Genomic DNA, 19,658 nt, shown 5'->3' on the forward strand with positions numbered 1-19,658 from the left:
GGGCCTAGGGAACATGGAGAGGAGCCCAGCCACCCCAGAGGGCTGCAGCTTTGCAGCCTCTCGGAAGGTGCTTATTTGCCTTTGAGCTACAGAGCTAGTGCTGCATAAGGGAACCACCCCAAATGGCAATGGGGTGGAACAGCTGAGCTGAATGAAGAGGTTGATGAGAACCCAGGCCCGTGACCTGCATTTAACACATGTCCTCCAACCCCAAATAGCAGGCTCAATACGTGGGCAACAACCCAGAATTGGCTGACCAGTACTCAACTGTAACGTATCACTCTTTAGATCCTTCTGCATATCCTTTTATCCAGTTGAAGACCCCATTTTCCCTGAGTGCAGACAAAGGGCCTGTCTTCACTGGAGTCATTAGTATAAGTTAGGGCGAGTCTACACTGGCAATGCTAAAGTGCTGCCCCAGCAGCGGTTTAATGTGCCCTGCGTGGTTGCAGCGCACCAGCGCTCTTAAAACACCTCCACGAGGGGCGCAGCCCCCAGTGCCAGTGCATTGTCTACCCCGGCGCTTTACAGCGCTGAAACTTGCTGCACTCAGGGGAGTGTTTTTCACATCTGAGTGAGAAAGTTGCAGTGCTGTAAATTGCCAGTGTAGACAAGCCCTGGAGCTTCATGCCCTTGCTAGTCAATACCCTCCCCTTGCTGTTGTGCTCTCTCCTCTTCACTACAGATTATTTGCTTCCATCACTTCTCCTTGCCCTTCCTTGTCTTTCTCCACACTCCCTGGCCAGGCTGCTGCGGCTGGAGAAGCTCATTATGCAGACCATCCGGAAGATTTTCCATAAGTGCAAAAGTGGCAACAGAACCAGGCTGAGACTCTTGGAGGGGAAAACAAGAATCATCATAGCATTGCAAGCTGGACTGTGTCTAGCCCCATCCTTCTCCCACAAACACACCAATCAAAGCCTGATCCTAGATGGGTCTTTGTTGCACCAACTCCAGCCACCCTGGTGCACCGTGTCCCACCAATAAAGCTCTTGAAGTTGTGCGGTCCCATAGCACAGGCAGAATCTGAAGTGCAGTAACCATGGGCTCGGCTGCCCTGGCTCCACTCTCTCAGGCATGCGTGTCAGACATTCCCCTGGCAGGCACAAGAGAGGACTTAGGCAGGGCTGGGTTAGAGCAGTAAGGGTGCAATCACCCCCATAGTAATCTCAGGCACATCTTGGAGAGAGGGACTGCTCCTGCATTTAGCGCCCCTCCTCCTTCTCCTGCTCCCCAGTGATCAGGCACATCCATATTCCCACAGTGGTGCAGAGTAAGTAGCCCTCCCCCTCAGGAAGAAGGGGATGTAATGAATGGAGGGTTTCTTCAATCAGCTCTGAGCATTCAGCCAAGCCCACCTGGATGGGATCCAGGAACAAGTTACACAAAAGCTGCCTCTGCGGGCATCAGCCAGGCATCCTTGTTGCTTCCTTCCTGCCTCCTCTGCACTGAACCCCCTGCCCCTTCCCAAGGAGCAGAGAGATCCTGGTTGTGATTCTCTCCCAGCTAGGTTCTGGGAATATCTGTTGTGCATCTGGGTCCCCAGCTTCTTCAATGCATTGAGGACCCAGCTAACTGGTCTCTGCATCATTTGAAGTGAGGAAAAGCCATCTAATTGCAAAATCTGTTTCTCGAGAGGCTGAGGGCTGCCAAAGCCAAGTAGCTGCAAATCACTTTGGTAGGTACCTAGTGACATTTCCCCTGCTTCCAAAGCAGCATTCCACAGGCAGGCCCTACATTACAAAAAACTCTCCTCCCTGACACCTGGAGGCTTGAGTGACAACAGGATTCCCTGTAAAGGCTGAAAATGCAGCTCCCACGTAGATGGGAACCTGACCAAGAAATTATTCTGCTACAGCCTGGATCTCACCTGCCCATGGTTAACAGAGCTTCTCCATCAGAGCCAAAGGCCAACTACAAGCCTTCACTAGGGGGAACAGAACTGCTGAGCCATGCCATCTAGTAGAGCAGTGACCAGCAGGGTCAGCCAGGAGCTGGGACTGTCAAGTCAGCAATGGATGCAGGCTTCGTAAGGGTGAGATGTTCTCCTGCATGACCAAGTGAGCTAGTCTGGCCAAACCATGCAGGAGTGTGGGGTAAAGACCTTTAGTGATGGATGGGTCGAGCTGTAACTTTGCATCAAGAGCAGCATCAGGGTTAGCAGTGAAGCTCTAATGGTAATTGAGCTGAGAATAGAGACATCATGCCTAAGAACTCAAGATATTGCATCAGACCAGGGGAAGGGGAGCAGTGTGATGGATCTCAGCAATGCAGCTGGACAGTGAATAGACGTGGCAACTCAAGTGGTGATGGGAAGAGAAAACAATTTAGTTACCTCTTGATGCAGGGCTCCTTAAGCAGCAAAAGAAACATCAAAGCGGGTAGATAGGAGGGGGCAGTGGAGTGAGAAGAGGGGCTGGGGCGAATTTGGGACATGCAGCGCTGCGGTGGCCAGAGAAAGACAACTTTCCCTAGCTCCAGAGCTGTGGCTGCCGGGGAGAGATGGCCCTCCTTCCCAACCCCAGCTCGGGGGTTGCTGCGACAGGAGAGAGAGGGCACATGTACTGTATTAAAATATGTACATTAAAATATGAGTTGTGCACTTTTATTTGTAGAACAAAAAAGTTTAAGGGTTTTTTTTTTTTTTAATATAGTGCTTTTATCCAAAGTGCTTTACAATAGTTAGCTTTCCAAATGTTAAATATCAGAGGAGTGGCCATGTTAGTCTGGATCTGTAAAGCAGCAAAGAGTCCTGTGGCATCTTATAGACTAATAGATGTATTGGAGCATGAGCTTTCGTGGGTGAATACCCACTTTGTCGGATGCAAGATGTATTCACTCATGAAAGCTCATGCGCCAACACGTCTGTTAGTCTATAAGCTGCCACAGGACTCTTTGCTGCTTTACAGATCCAGACTAACATGGCTACTCCCGATACTTAACATTTGGAAAGATCATTAAGTTGTCCGCCTAGACCCTCTGCAATTTTCAAGCAGTCTGAGAACCATTGTGATAGACCAAATCCAGGAAACGAAGCGTTTGTGCAAAAGGATCAGGAATTTGCACTGTGATCACTGATCCAGGACCACTGCTTAAAAACACTTACTGGTTTTGAAGACCTTTGTACTCTCCCAGAGCACTGTAGCCATGGCAGGCTGAACAATACTAGACCCTAAAGTCACAATGCCAAATATCATCATGCTCTCCCACCCCCACATCCATTTCTAACATGGCAGTAAGCAGCAGATCTGATGTGAATTTTCTGCCACTAGAAACCTGATTCTTAAATGGGACAGCTATCCCACAGAGATTTCTAGCTCCAGCAAAGAAAGACAAAGGCTGCTAAAATCATGTCAAAGCTTAAGTGATGGAGGAAAACAAGCTATTAGAGACATAGACTCAATCGGATTCAAGTTTAGAAAAAACACTGCACAGCATTCAACCTTAATCCTGAGGGATTGTGAGACAATGTCAGAACTGTCATAGGTCTTTACTCAACACTGGTACAGGATGCACTCTAGTAAATCCCAGACTGATGTTCAACATCCTCCTCAATCATTCATGTACAGGGAACTCTTGAGGGAGATAGTCACCCAACTTCAAAAGGAGGCTTAAAGACACTTCAAACCCTGTTAGTCCCTTGTTTAAACAGCTCTTGCAGAAAAGGAGCTGTTTGGCTTGACATCCCAATGGAGAGGGCTGGTATCCATGGTATAGAACAAGGGGAGAGTGTAACAGACCTGCCCCGGCACACCCAGATCCGTTGCCCTGTGTGTGAGTGTGTGACTACCTCAGTATTTCACTGAAGGGTGAGGGGTGGAGGGCGTATTTCTGCTGAAAGCCAACAGCTACCTGATTGCCTTGGTTATTGTGATATATGCATGGGAAATAATTGGAATTCTGTAACACAGGAGATTTGGTTTAACAAAGTGAAACTTAGCACTGAGATCTGCCCTACCTCAGGTGAGCACAGACCTCCATTAAGCCAGCCCTACAGTCATCATTCGGACCAGTGCAGGCTTAGGGTGGCCGCTCTCACCTTTCTGGAACACCAGACATTCCAGTACTTCTGGGCATAGCACAACCCCATGCTCCTTGGTGTGATGCCACAACCACTGCATGTGAGATCACAGCACCCAGGGGTGCCATTTGGAGGAGCACACCGCTTCGCTCCCACCAGCATGACCTTGTATGCATGGTATATTCAAGATCACACTGGTCAGGATAGAGTATGCATTCACTAGGGAGTCCCCGGTTCAATTTGGTCTCAGTATCAAATTGGGGACAAACCTCCCCAAGAAGAGCACCATTCAGTTGATAACCAGACAAATGGCCTCTCCATGCAGGCATGAGGATTTACAAAGACAAAAGAACTCAAAGAAATATTTCTGACTAGGGATCCCCTGGGGTAAAAGATAAGTGTGTAACTGTGCAGGAGAAGAGAGCACAAGATTTTATCCGTTACGAAGGAGATTCTGCCAGCAGGGTGTCTCATGAAAGGCAGATCCCAGCTTTCTGGACTGGGCAAGAACTGTCAGAATCAAGCCTTGGGTGAGAAATACCTTAGGCAGGAAAGTAACTTGTTACTAAGTATAGCTGCTTTATGGTTTTCTTCTACCTGTAACCTTGTTTCCAAACCCTTATATTTGAATCTGTTAAATAAACTTCACTTTGGTTTTACTATAGACCTGTATAAGTGCCTTATGCTAAGGAGAGCATGGAATGAGGTGAAATCAGTGGACTGGGGTGCATTGCCTCCACAAAGGCAGCCGATCAGTGTTCATTGCAGGCATCCAGAAAGGACTAGGCACTCGAGTAACAGGGTACAGTGTGCTAATTGAGAGCCTGCAGAGGGAAAGGGCGGGGCTCAAAGAGCCCAGAGCAGAGAGCCCTGTGGCTGGGGAGAGTTCCTCTCATGGGCACAGACAGGGCTCCGTCCCACTGTAGAAGGGACTCACCCCAGACACCCTGGGTAATCCTGAAAGCTGCCAGAGAAAAGGAAAGCAGGTGAATGCATGGGGATACATGGCATGAGACAAGCTAAAAGCCAGCTGTGTTCCCAGGCAAAGCAGACAGTCAGTTCTTCAGTTACTATTTCCTAGTTAGCCTCTCATTACATACAGGAATTACTGGCATTTGTTTTGTAACATCTGGCATTTAAAAGCTCACTACAGTTTCCCTGCAATAATATTACCTTGTATTTAATGCTAGCTGTGTGGGAGGGTGTGACTGCAGAGTGACCTTTGATGCAATCTTTCCTGAGCCAGTTCTCCAAAAGTGTGAACTTCTTTGATGAACACAGGGCCTAGGTTAAACACATCACAAGACTCACAGAATCGTCAACAGGGCCAAGTGCAGTGGGAGCTTTACCTGTACATTTCTTGGCTGCTTTTAAGCTGTGCAGCCTTCACACTACAAGCACAGCATTTAACCTTTACTAGCCATTCTGCTTCTTGCCAACACTCTTCACTGTGTCAGCATGTGCTATCTTTACATCACCCCACCAAAGAGCTTTCGCTCTGTTGAAGTTACAGCTCAGGATGAAGAGGGAGCAATTCGGCAGGGTCCAGAATGCTGCTCTCAGATCTATTGTTCTAGATTTCCTGCCCTTCCCAGGGTTAGCATATGTTCTATGTATAAATAGGTATCAGTGAACAATGCATTAAAACTAGCTTTTAAGTGACGGCTTGTTATAGTACTCTCACAATAGGAACCTGGCTGTGAAGCTCATGGCTACACTGGAGAGTTGCAGCGCTGGTGAGGGGGTTACAGCGCTGCAACTAACTCTGTGTCCACACTTGCAAAGCATGGCCAGCGCTGCAACTCCCTGGTTGCAGCGCTGGCTGTACACCTGGTCTGCCTGGGGTGTAGCAATTCCAGCATTGGTGATGCAGCGCTGGTCATCAAGTGTGGACACCAAAAGCGCTTTTATTGGCCTCCAGGGTATTAGGAGGTATCCCAGCATACCTTTTCAGCCACTCTGCTCATCGTTTCACACTCCATTGCCCTGGGCTCAGGTGACCCGCCCTTTAAATGCCCCGGGAATTTTAAAGATCCCCTTCCTGTTTGCTCAGCCAGGTGTGGAGTGCAATCAATCAGTGACCATGCCTCCATGCCCCAAACGAGCCCCAGCATGGAACACTTCCAAGCTGCAGGACCTCATCAGTGTTTGGGGTGAGGAAACTGTACAATCACAGCTGCGCTCCAGCCGGAGAAATTATGATACCTATGGCCAGATATCAAAGTCCTTGCTGCTAAGGGGCCATGAACAGGACGCGTTGCAGTGCAGGGTAAAAGTAAAGGAGCTGCGGAGGGCCTATTGCAAAGCCCATGAGGGAAATCGCCGCTCAGGAGCTGCCCCCACGACCTGCCATTTTTACAAGGAGCTGGATGCCATACTTGGGTGTGACCCCACTGCCAATCCGAGGAGCACGATGGAGAGTTCAGAGCAAGGAGAAGTGGGGGAGGGTGTAGAGGAAGCCGAGAGTGAGGCTACTGGGGTGGAGGGAGACACCCCAGAGTCCCAGGAGGCATGCAGCCAGGAGCTCTTCTCAAGCCAGGAAGAGGCTAGCCAGTCGCAGCAGCTGGAACTTGTTGGTGAAGAGGAAGCAGAGGAGCGTGTTCCCGGTAAGCAGATTTTATTTTTAGGATGGAAGTGTTTTGTGAGAGGAGGGTGGGGGTTATGGCTGCCTGCATGCATGCCTAAATGTGGAATAGCCCATTGATTTGGTCTATCACATCTCTGTAATCGGCCTCGGTAATCTCTTCAAAAGTTTCAGCCAGAGCGTGGGCAATGCGCTTGCGCAAGTTTATAGGGAGAGCCACCGTGGTCCTTGTCCCGGTCAGGCTAACTCGTCCGCGCCACTGTGCCGTGAGGGGTGGGGGGGACCATTGCTGCACACAGGCAAGCTGCATAGGGACCAGGGCGGAATCCACATTGCTCTAGAAGACCCTCCCTCTCTTCCCAGGTAACATGCAGCAGTGATATATCTGGCAGTAGAAAATCCTGTTGAAAATGTAGTGATGAGTGTTCAGTGCAGGTCCCCAACTATCTGCCCTCTGCTTTCCCCAGTGCACAGAAACTCCAGCCCTCAGGCAGTTCCCCTTCCCAGGTGAAGTCACGGCAGAAACACTCACCCCATTGCTCGCCATGCCTTCGCTGCCGTGGCCTCTCTGTGCTATGTTAGGTATGTGGAAATGATGCTACAAAAAGTCTACAAACTCCTTCACTGTGATAATAAACAATGTAGCCTCTGTATTAAATGTTTCTATTTCTGTTATTTTAAGTGTCCTTGAATACTCCAGCCCTATCACCGCCTGCGCGAAGACTACAGAACTTGAGGAAAAATCCTAGAAAATCAAAAGAAGATTTGATCAAAGCAGTTATGAATCAGTACGCCAGAGACAGTAAGAGGCTGCAGGACTGGAGAGAGAAAATGCATGAATGGAGGCAAACAGAGCAGGAGAAAGGAATTGGCTACCAAGAAAAGCACAAAGCAGCTGATAAGCCTCCTGGCTCGCCAAACGGACTGTATGCAGTCTCTCATAGCCATGCAGGCAGATCAGTACTGTGGTAACCCCCACCCCTCCCAAAGCTCTCTCCCTTGTTCCCCAGTGTTTGCACAAAACACCTTTCTCCAGCAGCCTGGTTCTTACCACCACCAGCTGCCCCCAACACCTGTACGTTCACCTACCAGCCCTGAGAGCTACAACCCTTACCTATGCACTCAACCCCCATCACGATGCAGCATATTAATCCTGAAGGGCAGCAGGCATTGAACAGAAATCCAAGCAGGACATATTCAAACCTCTGAATATACAGTCCATCACCCTACCCCCCGTCCTTTTATGTACTGTATTTTGAATAAATGATTTCTTGGCTTTTAAAACATTTTTTATTATTGCAGAAAGTGAGAAATACTGTACCCCAAGGGAAAAATGGGCACAGCAAAGGCTCCAAACATGACTGTTGGCTTTCAGCCTCAAATTGCTCCCTTAAGGCATCCCTAATCCTTGAAGCCCTTTGCTGGGCCTGCTCTCTGGCTGTGCAAATTCAGCCTCTAGGCGTCGAACCTCGGAGGTCCATTCCTCACTGAATCTTTCACCCTTCCCTTCACAAATATTATGGAGGGTACAGCACGTGGATATAACGGCAGAGATGTTGCTTTCCCCCAAATCCAGCTTCCCACAGAGACACCTCCAGTGCGCTTTTAAACAGCCAAAAGCACATTCCACAGTCATTCTGCACTGGCTCAGCCTTTAGTTGAACCGGTCCTTGCTCCTGTCAAGCTTCCCTGTATACGGTTTCATGAGCCATGGCATTAAGGGGTAAGCGGGGTCTCCAAGGATCACAATGGGCATTTCGACATCCCCTATTGTGATCTTGCGGTCTGGGAAAAAAGTCCCAGCCATCAGCTTCCTGAATAGGGCACTGTTCTTAAAGATGCGTGCATCATGCACCTTTCCAGGCCATCCTGAGTAAATGTCAGTGAAACGCCCACGGTGATCCACAAGCGCTTGGAGAACCACAGAGAAATACCCCTTGCGATTAATGTACTCGGATGCCAGGTGGGGTGGTGCCAGAATAGGAATATGCATCCCATCTATTGGCCCTCCACAGTTAGGGAAACCCATTTGTGCAAAGCCATCCACAATGTCCTGCACGTTCCCCAGAGTCACGGTTCTTCTTAGCAGGGTGTGATTAATGTGCAAACTTGCATCAACACTATTCCAACGGTCGACTTGCCCACTCCAAACTGGTTCGCCACCGATCGGTATCTGTCTGGACTTGCCAGCTTCCAGATTGCAACAGCCACCCGCTTCTCCACGGACAGGGCAGCTCTCAATCTCATGTCCCTGCGCCGCAGGGTAGGGGTGAGCTCAGCACCCAGTCCCATGAAAGTGGCTTTTCTCATCCAAAAGTTCTGCAGCCACTGCTCGTCATCCCAGGCTTGCAGGACGACGTGATCCCACCACTCAGTGCTCGTTTCCCCAAGCCCAAAGGCGGCATTCCATGGTGCTGAGCACGTCCGTTACTGCCACAAGCAATTTAGTGTCTTGCGCGTCAGGCAAATCAATATCATCGTCTGACTCCTCACTGTCACTTTGGAGCTGAAGGAATAGCTCCACTGCCATGTGTGATGTGCTGGCAACATTCATCAGCAAGGTCCTCAGCAGCTCAGGCTCCATTTGTAACAGAAATCGCGCTGCAGACTCACAATGGCGCCAAACTGCTTGGAACGTGTAGCAAAGCACCACGGGGCATTGGAATAGGAAGCAGAAAGACCCGCACCCTTCCGTCCCCTTCCCACAACGCCAAAATGGGACGAGGTGCTCTGTGGGATAGCTGCCCACAATGCACCACTCCCAACAGCGCTGCAAATGTGGCCACACTGCAGTGCTGGTAGCTGTCAGTGTGGCCACACTGCAGCGCTGGCCCTACACAGCTGTACGAATACAGCTGTAATTCCCAGCGCTGCACAAATGTAAGTGTAGCCATACCCTCTCACAGCCCAAAATGATTTCACTAATTACTTTCCACCCCCTGCCCTGAAGCAAGAGATTCCAAATTGGCCTGAGCAAGGCAGGACAGTTTGTAATGGATTAGAAGCTAAGTGACGACCAGATCTTCAGCTACAACAGAAGGACCAGTGCCCACTGATAGATCCACCAGACCCAATCTAGTGCCACGCTGCAGGCGGGGGGAAGCAAGGAATTTGAGTTCAGCTTCCAGGTCAGTGACAACTCCGAGGCCAGATCCACCAAGATAAGACATACATTTTATTCTTTGCCAGCCTGTACTGCCCTGCAACAGGAAGACACCAGGAGTGGGAAGTCAGAAACATCCATATTGGGAAGCACAAATCAGAGGCCTTGTTCTTCAAGCATACTGCACACGGTGTGCAAGAGAGGGCTATGCTGGCCTGGGTTACCTTTAGGCTGCCTCACGCATATAGCTGGCATGAGTCATGAAGATATACATCACACACAGTTCCAGTGATAAGCTCCATTCCCAACTCCCATATATAGGAATGAACGCCCTACCACCTCCACCATTTTTTGGGGGTGGAGGAGACAAGGGAACCCTACAAAAATACACAAAAGAGACTTCGATTGGTGCTTGCTAGTATAATATGTTAACTGAAAAGGAATGGAAGCATCTCTTTCTGGTCCTAGTTTCACCAGAACAGAACCAGTATGTCGCAGACAGAGTGCCAGTGAAATGCTCAGTGCTACAGAGTATCCTCACCAGGTTAGAGCAGCAGTTTTCAAACTTTTTTCTGGCAAACCAGAAAAACGGACATACTGGGTCAGACCAAAGGTCCATCCAGCCCAGTATCCCGTCTACTGACAGTGGCCAATGCCAGGTGCTCCAGAGGGAGTGAACCTAACAGGTAGTGATCTAGTGATCGCTCTCCTGTCATCCAGCTCCACCCTCTGACAAACAGAGGTTAGGGACACCATTCCTTACCCATCCTGACTAATAGCTATTAATGGACTTAACCTCCATGAATTTATCCAGTTCTCTTTTAAACGCTGTTATAGTCCTAGCCTCCACAACCTCCTCAGGCAAAGAGTTCCACAAGTTGACTGTGTGCTGTGTGAAATGATACTGCGAGGTGTGACACTGAGCAGATCAAGAGTGACTACAGGGCTCTGGGAGTACGGGTTAAGGAATTTGGAGCGCAGGTGGTATTCTCTTCGATTCTTCCTGTTGAAGGTAGGGGTCCGGGCAGAAACAGATGCATCGTGGAGGTGAATGCCTGGCTGCGAAGATGGTGTCGCCAGGAGGGCTTTGGCTTCCTCGACCACGGGATGCTGTTTGAGGAAGGACTGCTAGGAACAGATGGCGTTCACCTTTCGAAGCGGGGAAAGGCCTTATTTGCGTACAGACTGGCTAACCTAGTAAGGAGGGCTTTAAACTAGGTTCGACGGGGACAGGTGAGCAAAGCCCACAGGTAAGTGGGGAACAAGACCTGGGAGATGGGTTGGAAACAGGAGGGAGCACGGGCTATAATAGCAGAGAGGAAGGAGGGTCAGGGCAAAGCTGGGAGGCAAGATCAAACCAGTATCTTAGATGCCTTTATACAAATGCAAGAAGTATGGGTAATAAGCAGGAAGAACTGGAAGTGCTAATAAATAAATACAACTATGACATTATTGGCATTACTGAAACTTGGTGGGATAATACACACGACTGGAATGTTGGTGTGGATGGGTATAGTTTGCTCAGGAAGGATAGACAGGGGAAAAAGGGAGGAGGTGTTGCCTTATATATTAAAAATGTACACACTTGGACTGAGGTGGAGATGGACATAGGAGACGGAAGGGTGGAGAGTCTCTGGGTTAGGCTAAAAGGGGTAAAAAACACAGGTGATGTCGTGCTGGGAGTCTACTACAGGCCACCTAATCAGGCGGAAGAGGTGGATGAGGCTTTTTTCAAACAACTAACAAAATCATCCAAAGCCCAAGATTTGGTGGTGATGGGGGACTTCAACTATCCAGATATATGTTGGGAAAATAACACCGCGGGGCACAGACTATCCAATAAGTTCCTGGACTGCATTGCAGACAACTTTTTATTTCAGAAAGTTGAAAAAGCTACTAGGGGGGAAGCTGTTCTAGACTTGATTTTAACCAATAGGGAGGAACTTGTTGAGAATTTAAAAGTAGAAGGAAGCTTGGGTGAAAGTGATCATGAAATCATAGAATTTGCAATTCTAAGGAAGGGTAGAAAGGAGTACAGCAGAATAGAGACAATGGATTTCAGGAAGGCGGATTTTGGTAAGCTCAGAGAGCTGATAGGCAAGGTCCCATGGGAATTAAGACTGAGGGGAAAAACAACTGAGGAAAGTTGGCAGTTTTTCAAAGGGACGCTATTAAGGGCCCAAAAGCAAGTTATTCCGATGGTTAGGAAAGATAGAAAATGTGGCAAAAGACCACCTTGGCTTACCCTTGAGATCTTGCGTGACCTACAAAATAAAAAGGCGTCATATAAAAAATGGAAACTAGGTCAGATCACGAAGGATGAATATAGGCAAATAACACAGGAATGCAGAGGCAAGATTAGAAAAGCAAAGGCACAAAATGAACTCAAACTAGCTATGGGAATAAAGGGAAACAAGAAGACTTTTTATCAATACATTAGAAGCAAGAGGAAGACTAAGGACAGGGTAGGCCCACTGCTCAATGAGGAGGGGGTAACAGTAACGGGAGACTTGGAAATGGCAGAGATGCTTAATGACTTCTTTGTTTCGGTCTTCACTGAGCAGTCTGAAGGAATGTCTAGTATAGTGAATGCTTACGGGAAGAGGGTAGGTTTAGAAGAGAAAATAAGGAAAGAGCAAGTAAAAAATCACTTAGAAAAGTTAGATGCCTGCAAGTCACCAGGGCCTGATGAAATGCATCCTAGAATACTCAAGGAGTTAATAGAGGAGGTATCTGAGCCTCTAGCTATTATCTTTGGGAAATCATGGGAGACGGGGGAGATTCCAGAAGACTGGAAGGGGGCAAATATAGTGCCCATCTATAAAAAGGGAAATAAAAACAACCCAGGAAACTACAGACCAGTTAGTTTAACTTCTGTGCCAGGGAAGATAATGGAGCAGGTAATCAAAGAAATCATCTGCAAACACTTGGAAGGTGGTAAGGTGATAGGGAATAGCCAGCATGGATTTGTAAAGAACAAATCGTGTCAAACTAATCTGATAGCGTTCTTTGATAGGATAACGAGCCTTGTGGATAAGGGAGAAGCGGTGGATGTGATATACCTAGACTTTAGTAAGGCATTTGATACAGTTTCGCATGATATTCTTATAGATAAGCTAGGAAAGTACAATTTAGATGGGGCTACTATAAGGTGGGTGCATAACTGGCTGGATAACCGTACTCAGAGAGTAGTTGTTAATGGCTCCCAATCCTGCTGGAAAGGTATAACAAGTGGGGTTCCGCAGGGGTCTGTTTTGGGACCGGTTCTGTTCAATATCTTCATCAACGATTTAGATGTTGGCATAGAAAGTACGCTTATTAAGTTTGCGGACGATACCAAACTGGGAGGGATTGCAACTGCTCTGGAGGACAGGGTCAAAATTCAAAATGATCTGGACAAATTGGAGAAATGGTCTGAGGTAAACAGGATGAAGTTCAATAAAGATAAATGCAAAGTGCTCCACTTAGGAAGGAACAATCAGTTTCACACATACAGAATGGGAAGAGACTGTCTAGGAAGGAGTATGGCAGAAAGAGATCTAGGGGTCATAGTGGACCACAAGCTTAATATGAGTCAACAGTGTGATACTGTTGCAAAAAAAGCAAACATGATTCTGGGATGCATTAACAGGTGTGTTGTAAACAAGACACGAGAAGTCATTCTTCCGCTTTACTCTGCGCTGGTTAGGCCTCAACTGGAGTATTGTGTCCAGTTCTGGGCACCGCATTTCAAGAAAGATGTGGAGAAATTGGAGAGGGTCCAGAGAAGAGCAACAAGAATGATTAAAGGTCTTGAGAACATGACCTATGAAGGAAGGCTGAAGGAATTGGGTTTGTTTAGTTTGGAAAAGAGAAGACTGAGAGGGGACCTGATAGCAGTTTTCAGGTATCTAAAAGGGTGTCATCAGGAGGAGGGAGAAAACTTGTTCACCTTGGCCTCCAATGGTAGAACAAGAAGCAATGGACTTAAACTGCAGCAAGGGAGATTTAAGTTGGACATAAGGAAAAAGTTCCTAACTGTCAGGGTAGTTAAACACTGGAATAGATTGCCTAGGGAAGTTGTGGAATCTCCATCGCTGGAGATATTTAAGAGTAGGTTAGATAAATGTCTATCAGGGATGGTCTAGACAGTATTTGGTCCTGCCATGAGGGCAGGGGACTGGACTCGATGACCTCTCGAGGTCCCTTCCAGTCCTAGAGTCTATGAGTCTATGAAGAACTTCCTTTTATTTGTTTTAAACCTGCTGAATTTATTTAGACCCAGTTGAAGAAAACGGTTGATGCCAGTGATCCAACAGAGCTGGGAATGAGGGGTGTTGGGAGGGGCTCAGGGCTAGGGCAGAGGGTTGGGACGTAGGGGTGGGGCCAGGGATGAAGGGTTTGGCCTGCAGGACGGTGCTCCAGGGGGCTCAGGGCTGGGGACAGTGGGTTCAGGTGCAGGAGGGGGTCAGGGCCCTGGGTGCAGGCTCTGGAGTGGGGCCAAGGATGAACTCAGGTGCTGCTGCAGGGAGAGAGGTGTGGGGGGGGTCCTCTCTTCCCATCATAGCCCCTAGGGCAGCTTGCACCCCAAACCACTCATCCCCAGACCCACCTCAGAGCCCACACCCCCCAACTGGAGCCATCACACCAATCCTCTGCCCCAGCCAAGCCCACTCCCACACTCAGAATCCCTTGGCCCCATCCCCACCACGTGAAATTTTGTTATGTGCAGCAATAGAGGCGATGTGTGTCACAACACCTCCATATTGGTGCACATAACATTTATTCTGCCCATGGGCAGAAAAAAAGAGATGGAACACTGCCTGCCTGGCTTACTGCTACAATTTTAAAGAAACAATACATGTATCCTCTTCCAGCCTTAGTTTATCTATATTACTGATATTGCTTCATTATGTTGTGGTAATTTGGAACAGTAAGTCTTAGCAAAGGTCTACAAGCAGCTTTTGTAGCAGCAACAACTCAAGCAACCAGAGTTTATTTTCAATTGAGTTCTACTGTATGCTAGGGCAAAGGATTCTTCCTAAAGTGGAGGAGCAATGAAGCTCTGTTCCCATCATGGCCCTGCTCTCCCCCTACCCCCAGGCCCTGCGCCCCCACCCCCTCGACAAGCTGGAGGCTCTAGCCCTTCCACCTACCTGGAGTAGGAGGGCCTGGGAGCAGACCCTGGCCATATCCCCATTCCCAGGGGTCCCTCGCCATGAATCATAAAATATCAGGGCTGGAAGGGACCTCAGGAGGTCATCCAGTCGAACCCCCTGCTCAAAGCAGGACCAATTCCCAACGAAATCATCCCAGCCAGGGCTTTGTCAAGCCTGACCTTAAAAACCTCTAAGGAAGGAGATTCCACCACCTCCGTAGGTAACCCATTCCAGTGCTTCACCACTCTCCGAGTGAAAAAGTTTTTCCTAATATCCAACCTAAACCTCCCCCACTGCAACTTGAGACCATTAGTCCTTGTTCTGTCATCTGCTACCACTGAGAACAGTCTAGATCCATCCTCTCTGGAACCCCCTTTCAGGTAATTGAGAAGAATGAGGGGGGATTTGATAGCTGCTTCCTTCTGCAGACTAAACAATCCCAGTTCCCTCAGCTTCTCCTCATAAGTCATGTGCTCCAGCCCCCTAATCATTTTTGTTGCCCTCCACTGGACTCTTTCCAATTTTTCCACATCCTTCTTGTAGTGTGGGGCCCAAAACTGGACACAGTACTCCAGATAAGGCCTCCCCAATGTCCAATAGAGGGGAATGATCATGTCTCTCGATCTACTGGCAATGCCCCTACTTATACAGCCCAAAATGCCATTAGCCTTCTTGGCAACAAGGGCACACTGTCGACTCATATCCAGCTTCTCGTCCACCATAACTCCTAGGTCCTTTTCTGCAGAACTGCTTCCTAGCCATTCAGTCCCTAGTCTGTAGCAGTGCATGGGATTCTTCCATCCTACATGCAGGACTCTGCACTTGCCCTTGTTGAACCTCCTCAGGTTTCTTTTGGCCCAGTCCTCTAATTTGTCTAGGTCCCTCTATATCCTATCCCTACCCTCCATCGTATCTACCACTCCTCCCAGTTTAGTGTCATCTGCAAACTTGCTGAGAGTGCAGTCCACACCATCCTCCAGATTATTAATGAAGATATTGAACAAAACCGGCCCCAGGACTGACCCTTGGGTCACTCCATTTGAAACTGGCTGCCAACTAGACATGGAGTCGTTGATCACTCCCTCCACCTGGGAGCCATGGACCCTCCACCTGCCCTGGGGAGTGGGGCACAGGCCAAGGGCTACTCTCATGACTCCTACCACAGGCAAGTGGAGAGTCCATGGCTCCCTACAGCTGCCAGGACTGCTTTTATGCAGGCCAGGCTCCAGCTTTGAGCCTGACTGTGGGGCAGGGCCTCAGGGTGAAAAGTTGGGGCAGGAGGCTGGGCCTGTGGCAACAAGTGGAAAGGGCAGGTCCATCCACTTTCAAAAGTGGTGGGGCCATGGTCCCTTGGCCCCCCCGTTTGGCACCCCTGCTGTATACTGCGCCATCTATAAGGCATTAAGTTGTAGCATCTTCTTGTCTCTAGAAGTACACTTGGCAAGACCACATCACCAGCACTTTCCTGGCCTCTATAGGCCAGCTGGCAAGGTTCCATGGTGAACGTGACATCAGCAGCACATCGCAGGCTGGGAAGGCATTGAGCAGGAGCCACAACTCCAGAAGTAGAAGCATGGCTGGTTTTGAGAACCCCACCAGATGTGGAAAAGCCTCACCCTCACATATCCAGGTTAGGAGAGGCATTCAAGCTCATCAACCAGCTTCAGTATAATATTTGCATTTCCTCTTTAAATACCAACATAATAACAAGTACTCATCTAGTATTAACATGTACAGACAGCTACAGGGCACCCAATGCACATCTACATGATCATCCACAGCATGGATTGAAGCACACATTATACTGACAGACCTGTATTAAGCCTAAAGGAAGTAACAGCAACGGGGCTCTACAGAAAAATCTACCCTATGTCCTGCAGTTGCCCTCTGATGCAGGGTTTTCAAAGCAGCAAAGAGAAACAATGGGCCTGAACAGCATTTGAATGGCAATGAAACAGGAAGCGTCTAATGCCAGAACTGGGAAAAGCATTGTGTCTCCATGAATTGCAGCCTCAGCATGAGAGAGTTGTCACACCGTACCTTTAAAGCCTTCTTCATCCAGCATAATGGTGTAGTCCTCAGGAGTCTCTGTCAAGCTGAAGAACTTGCACCTACCAACACATAATTGAATGTCATGTGCACACTGAAAGATTCTCCAGTACTGGTTCACTTGCCACAGGCAGAGCAATTCCTCTCGGGTAAGGATAGTTAAGGTACTTTTCCATGGACCTGTATGCTTGCCTCACCCACCATTTCCCCTCTGCAAACTGGAAGGAACCATCTACACTACATAGCCACATTTAAGCACTGTTGTGAAACACAGCAGAGGCCCAACAGGATTAGAAACACTCATGTTTCACAGCAGTGCTTAGACAGGACTGGTTTCCTTCCATCCAATCACGTTTACTACTGCAAGATTTCTGGCTTTGATTTTTAAAGATGAATCCAGTCTTTGAGGAGGGAGACCCAGGCTATAGCATGTTTTTATAAACCACTCCTCATTATTAGCTACAGTAGTATTTGAAAGCATTAGTACTGTTCTAGCAAGAATCAACATCAAACATGACTCTAGCTAACATGACTGCTCTCTGGCATAGAGGGATGCCCAGACAGCACCACATCCAAGGGCAGCTGGACTGATTCAGTAGATTCGGGGCGAGAGGGAACGGTTTTAAAGAGCACACCTGAATTCAGAAGCACACTTCTCAGTGAAGAGAAGACAAGCAGTGGCAGAGTGAAGTGTTCTCATGAAGGGAGCTAGGGCTCTCTGAGCCTGGGGCAATTTTATTCACAGATACCCAACAGATGGACCTGGGTTTTGTAGACATATCAGGACAGGGAAAATTCCCTAGCTGCTGAATCACAAGGAAGTCTGATGCAAGCCAGAGAAGCAACAAGCATGGCAACAAAGAGCTGCCCAGTGCCAACATTCACTTGTGTTAGGAGTGTGCAAGACCCAACTTGGAGTGAGCACAAAGCAGACTTATCCATGATTGTGTGTGAAAGTCTCAGACAAGTGTGTCTGGCACACACAACCTATGCATTTTTGCAGAGGTTAAAGTTCTATTTTACATCAATACTCGTTATGCTAAAGTTCCAGAGCACCAGCCTGTGAATAAGAAAGTGCAAAGAACAATCTAGCACAGGAGCGTGCATAATTGTGAAAGCAACTCGGATTATGTGACCCCGAAAAGCTTTTCATACTCACACCTAACATGTGTGCCTACCCTGGGAATGTGGGAGAAAGAAAATGTCTGAATGTCATGGTCTCCATATTAAAGGAAGACAGGACTCCCTTCACCCTGGCCCAGTTTCATCTTATCATAGAAGCTGCCTACCAAAGCAACATGTACTCCAGCAAGCCATCTCCACACATATACAGCCTGCTACACACTGCATCCCACCTCACCCTGCAAGCAAAGCAACTATTCTCCCATAATTTGCCCCAATCCAGCCCATTATCCATGCTCACCCAACCCCCTCAATCCTGGCCCCAACAGCTAGCTAAAGCTCATCCACCAATTACAGCTCACACCCATTAGCTCCTACCACAATCAGGCTGCTCAGAGGGAGGACTGAGGGTCTCCATCTCCCCCCATATCCATTATCTACTACCCTGACTCACTGGGGGCACACAGCTTCCCACCCCAAATGAACCAGTCCTCCTGACCCCCTCACTCTCATCCCCTCCCCCGACACCAGTATCGCCTTCTCTCCATGCCCCCACCGCATGTTCCACAGACCAGGGGCTTTCACAGCCCCCGCCTCCCATACAAAGGGCGGCCCACGGGCCCATCCACATCCCCAGGGACTCTGCAGTTTGGGAAGGAAGGAAGTGAGAGACTGACCGCGGGGCACTAGCTCTTCCATCAGCTGCCCCAGCCATACTCGCCGGATCTGCTCCCGGCCGGCCCCCAGCAAACCAAGGCCCAGTGGTCCCCCCTCCCCCGCCAAGCCGGGGCCCCCTGACCCTCCAGCCCCCACACCCGTGCAAGGCAGGCTCCCTCCGCCCGGTACCTGCTGCGCCGGGGCAGGAGCAGCAGCTTGAGGAGCGGGTGCGTGTAGAGCCAGAGGCCGCGGCGGGCGAGGCTCAGCACCCGCACGCGGTGCTCCAGGATCTGCAGATCCATGGCGGAGTCGCTCCGGAGCGGGTTCAGACAAGCCAGGACCCGATCTCCGCACGGCCGGGCCCGGACACTGCTATAAACGGGCCGCGGCCTCAGCCCGCCCCGCCCCGCCGGGAGGAGCCCGCGACGCGGATCCTCCCCGAGCCGGCCTGCGGGGGCAGCAGCGGCAAGCGGCGCCCCTCTCAGGCGCGGAGTCTGTGGGCTGGCGCGGGTCCGGCTGCGGCCCCGGCGGATCTGTGGGTGAGCCCGGGAATTGGGAACTGGCTCCAGCCCATTAGCCTCAGCCACGAACCGGGCTCACAGCCACAGGGACCAGCTCCTGAATCCGAGCCAGAGCCAGGGCCGAGCCTCGCCTGATTCCAGCCCAGAACTGAGCCTACAGGGGCCCCAGAACCAGACCCCCAGCTGCTCCCAAGCTAGAGCCAACACCTGTTCCCAGCCCAGCACTGAACTCACAAGGCCCACCAAACCAGGCCACTTCCTAATTCCAGCCCAGAGCCAGACCCAACCCAACAGGATCCCAGAACCACCTCCACCTGACTCCCCTGTCCTCCTTCCTCTCCTTTACATCAGTACACTACAGGGGTGGTTGTGCACCCCAGGCTGTCTCTGATCTGGGGAGATGTAAATAACGAGCAGACTGTTCCTATAGGTTGCAGTTTAAAAATGCCTGCTACTGCAGTGA

At 49.5% G+C, this 19,658-nt stretch overlaps 1 protein-coding gene across 1 annotated transcript in view; it reads right to left on the reverse strand.

Annotated features, from left to right (window-relative positions):
- LOC115661109 (cytosolic arginine sensor for mTORC1 subunit 1-like) overlaps positions 1-19,066 on the reverse strand; it is a 44,584-nt gene extending 25,518 nt beyond the window's left edge. Inside the window, exons 1-2 of the mRNA XM_030583253.1 lie at positions 18,864-19,066; positions 16,887-16,957 (exon numbers count right to left, since the gene is read on the reverse strand). Coding sequence (XP_030439113.1) covers positions 16,887-16,957; positions 18,864-18,976 — 184 coding nt within the window. The 5' untranslated portion in view covers positions 18,977-19,066. The remainder of the gene's footprint in view (positions 1-16,886; positions 16,958-18,863) is intronic.
- Between the last annotated feature and the right edge of the window lie 592 nt (positions 19,067-19,658).

Source organism: Gopherus evgoodei, chromosome 13 (assembly GCF_007399415.2).
Source record: "Gopherus evgoodei ecotype Sinaloan lineage chromosome 13, rGopEvg1_v1.p, whole genome shotgun sequence".
Taxonomy (NCBI): domain Eukaryota; kingdom Metazoa; phylum Chordata; order Testudines; family Testudinidae; genus Gopherus; species Gopherus evgoodei.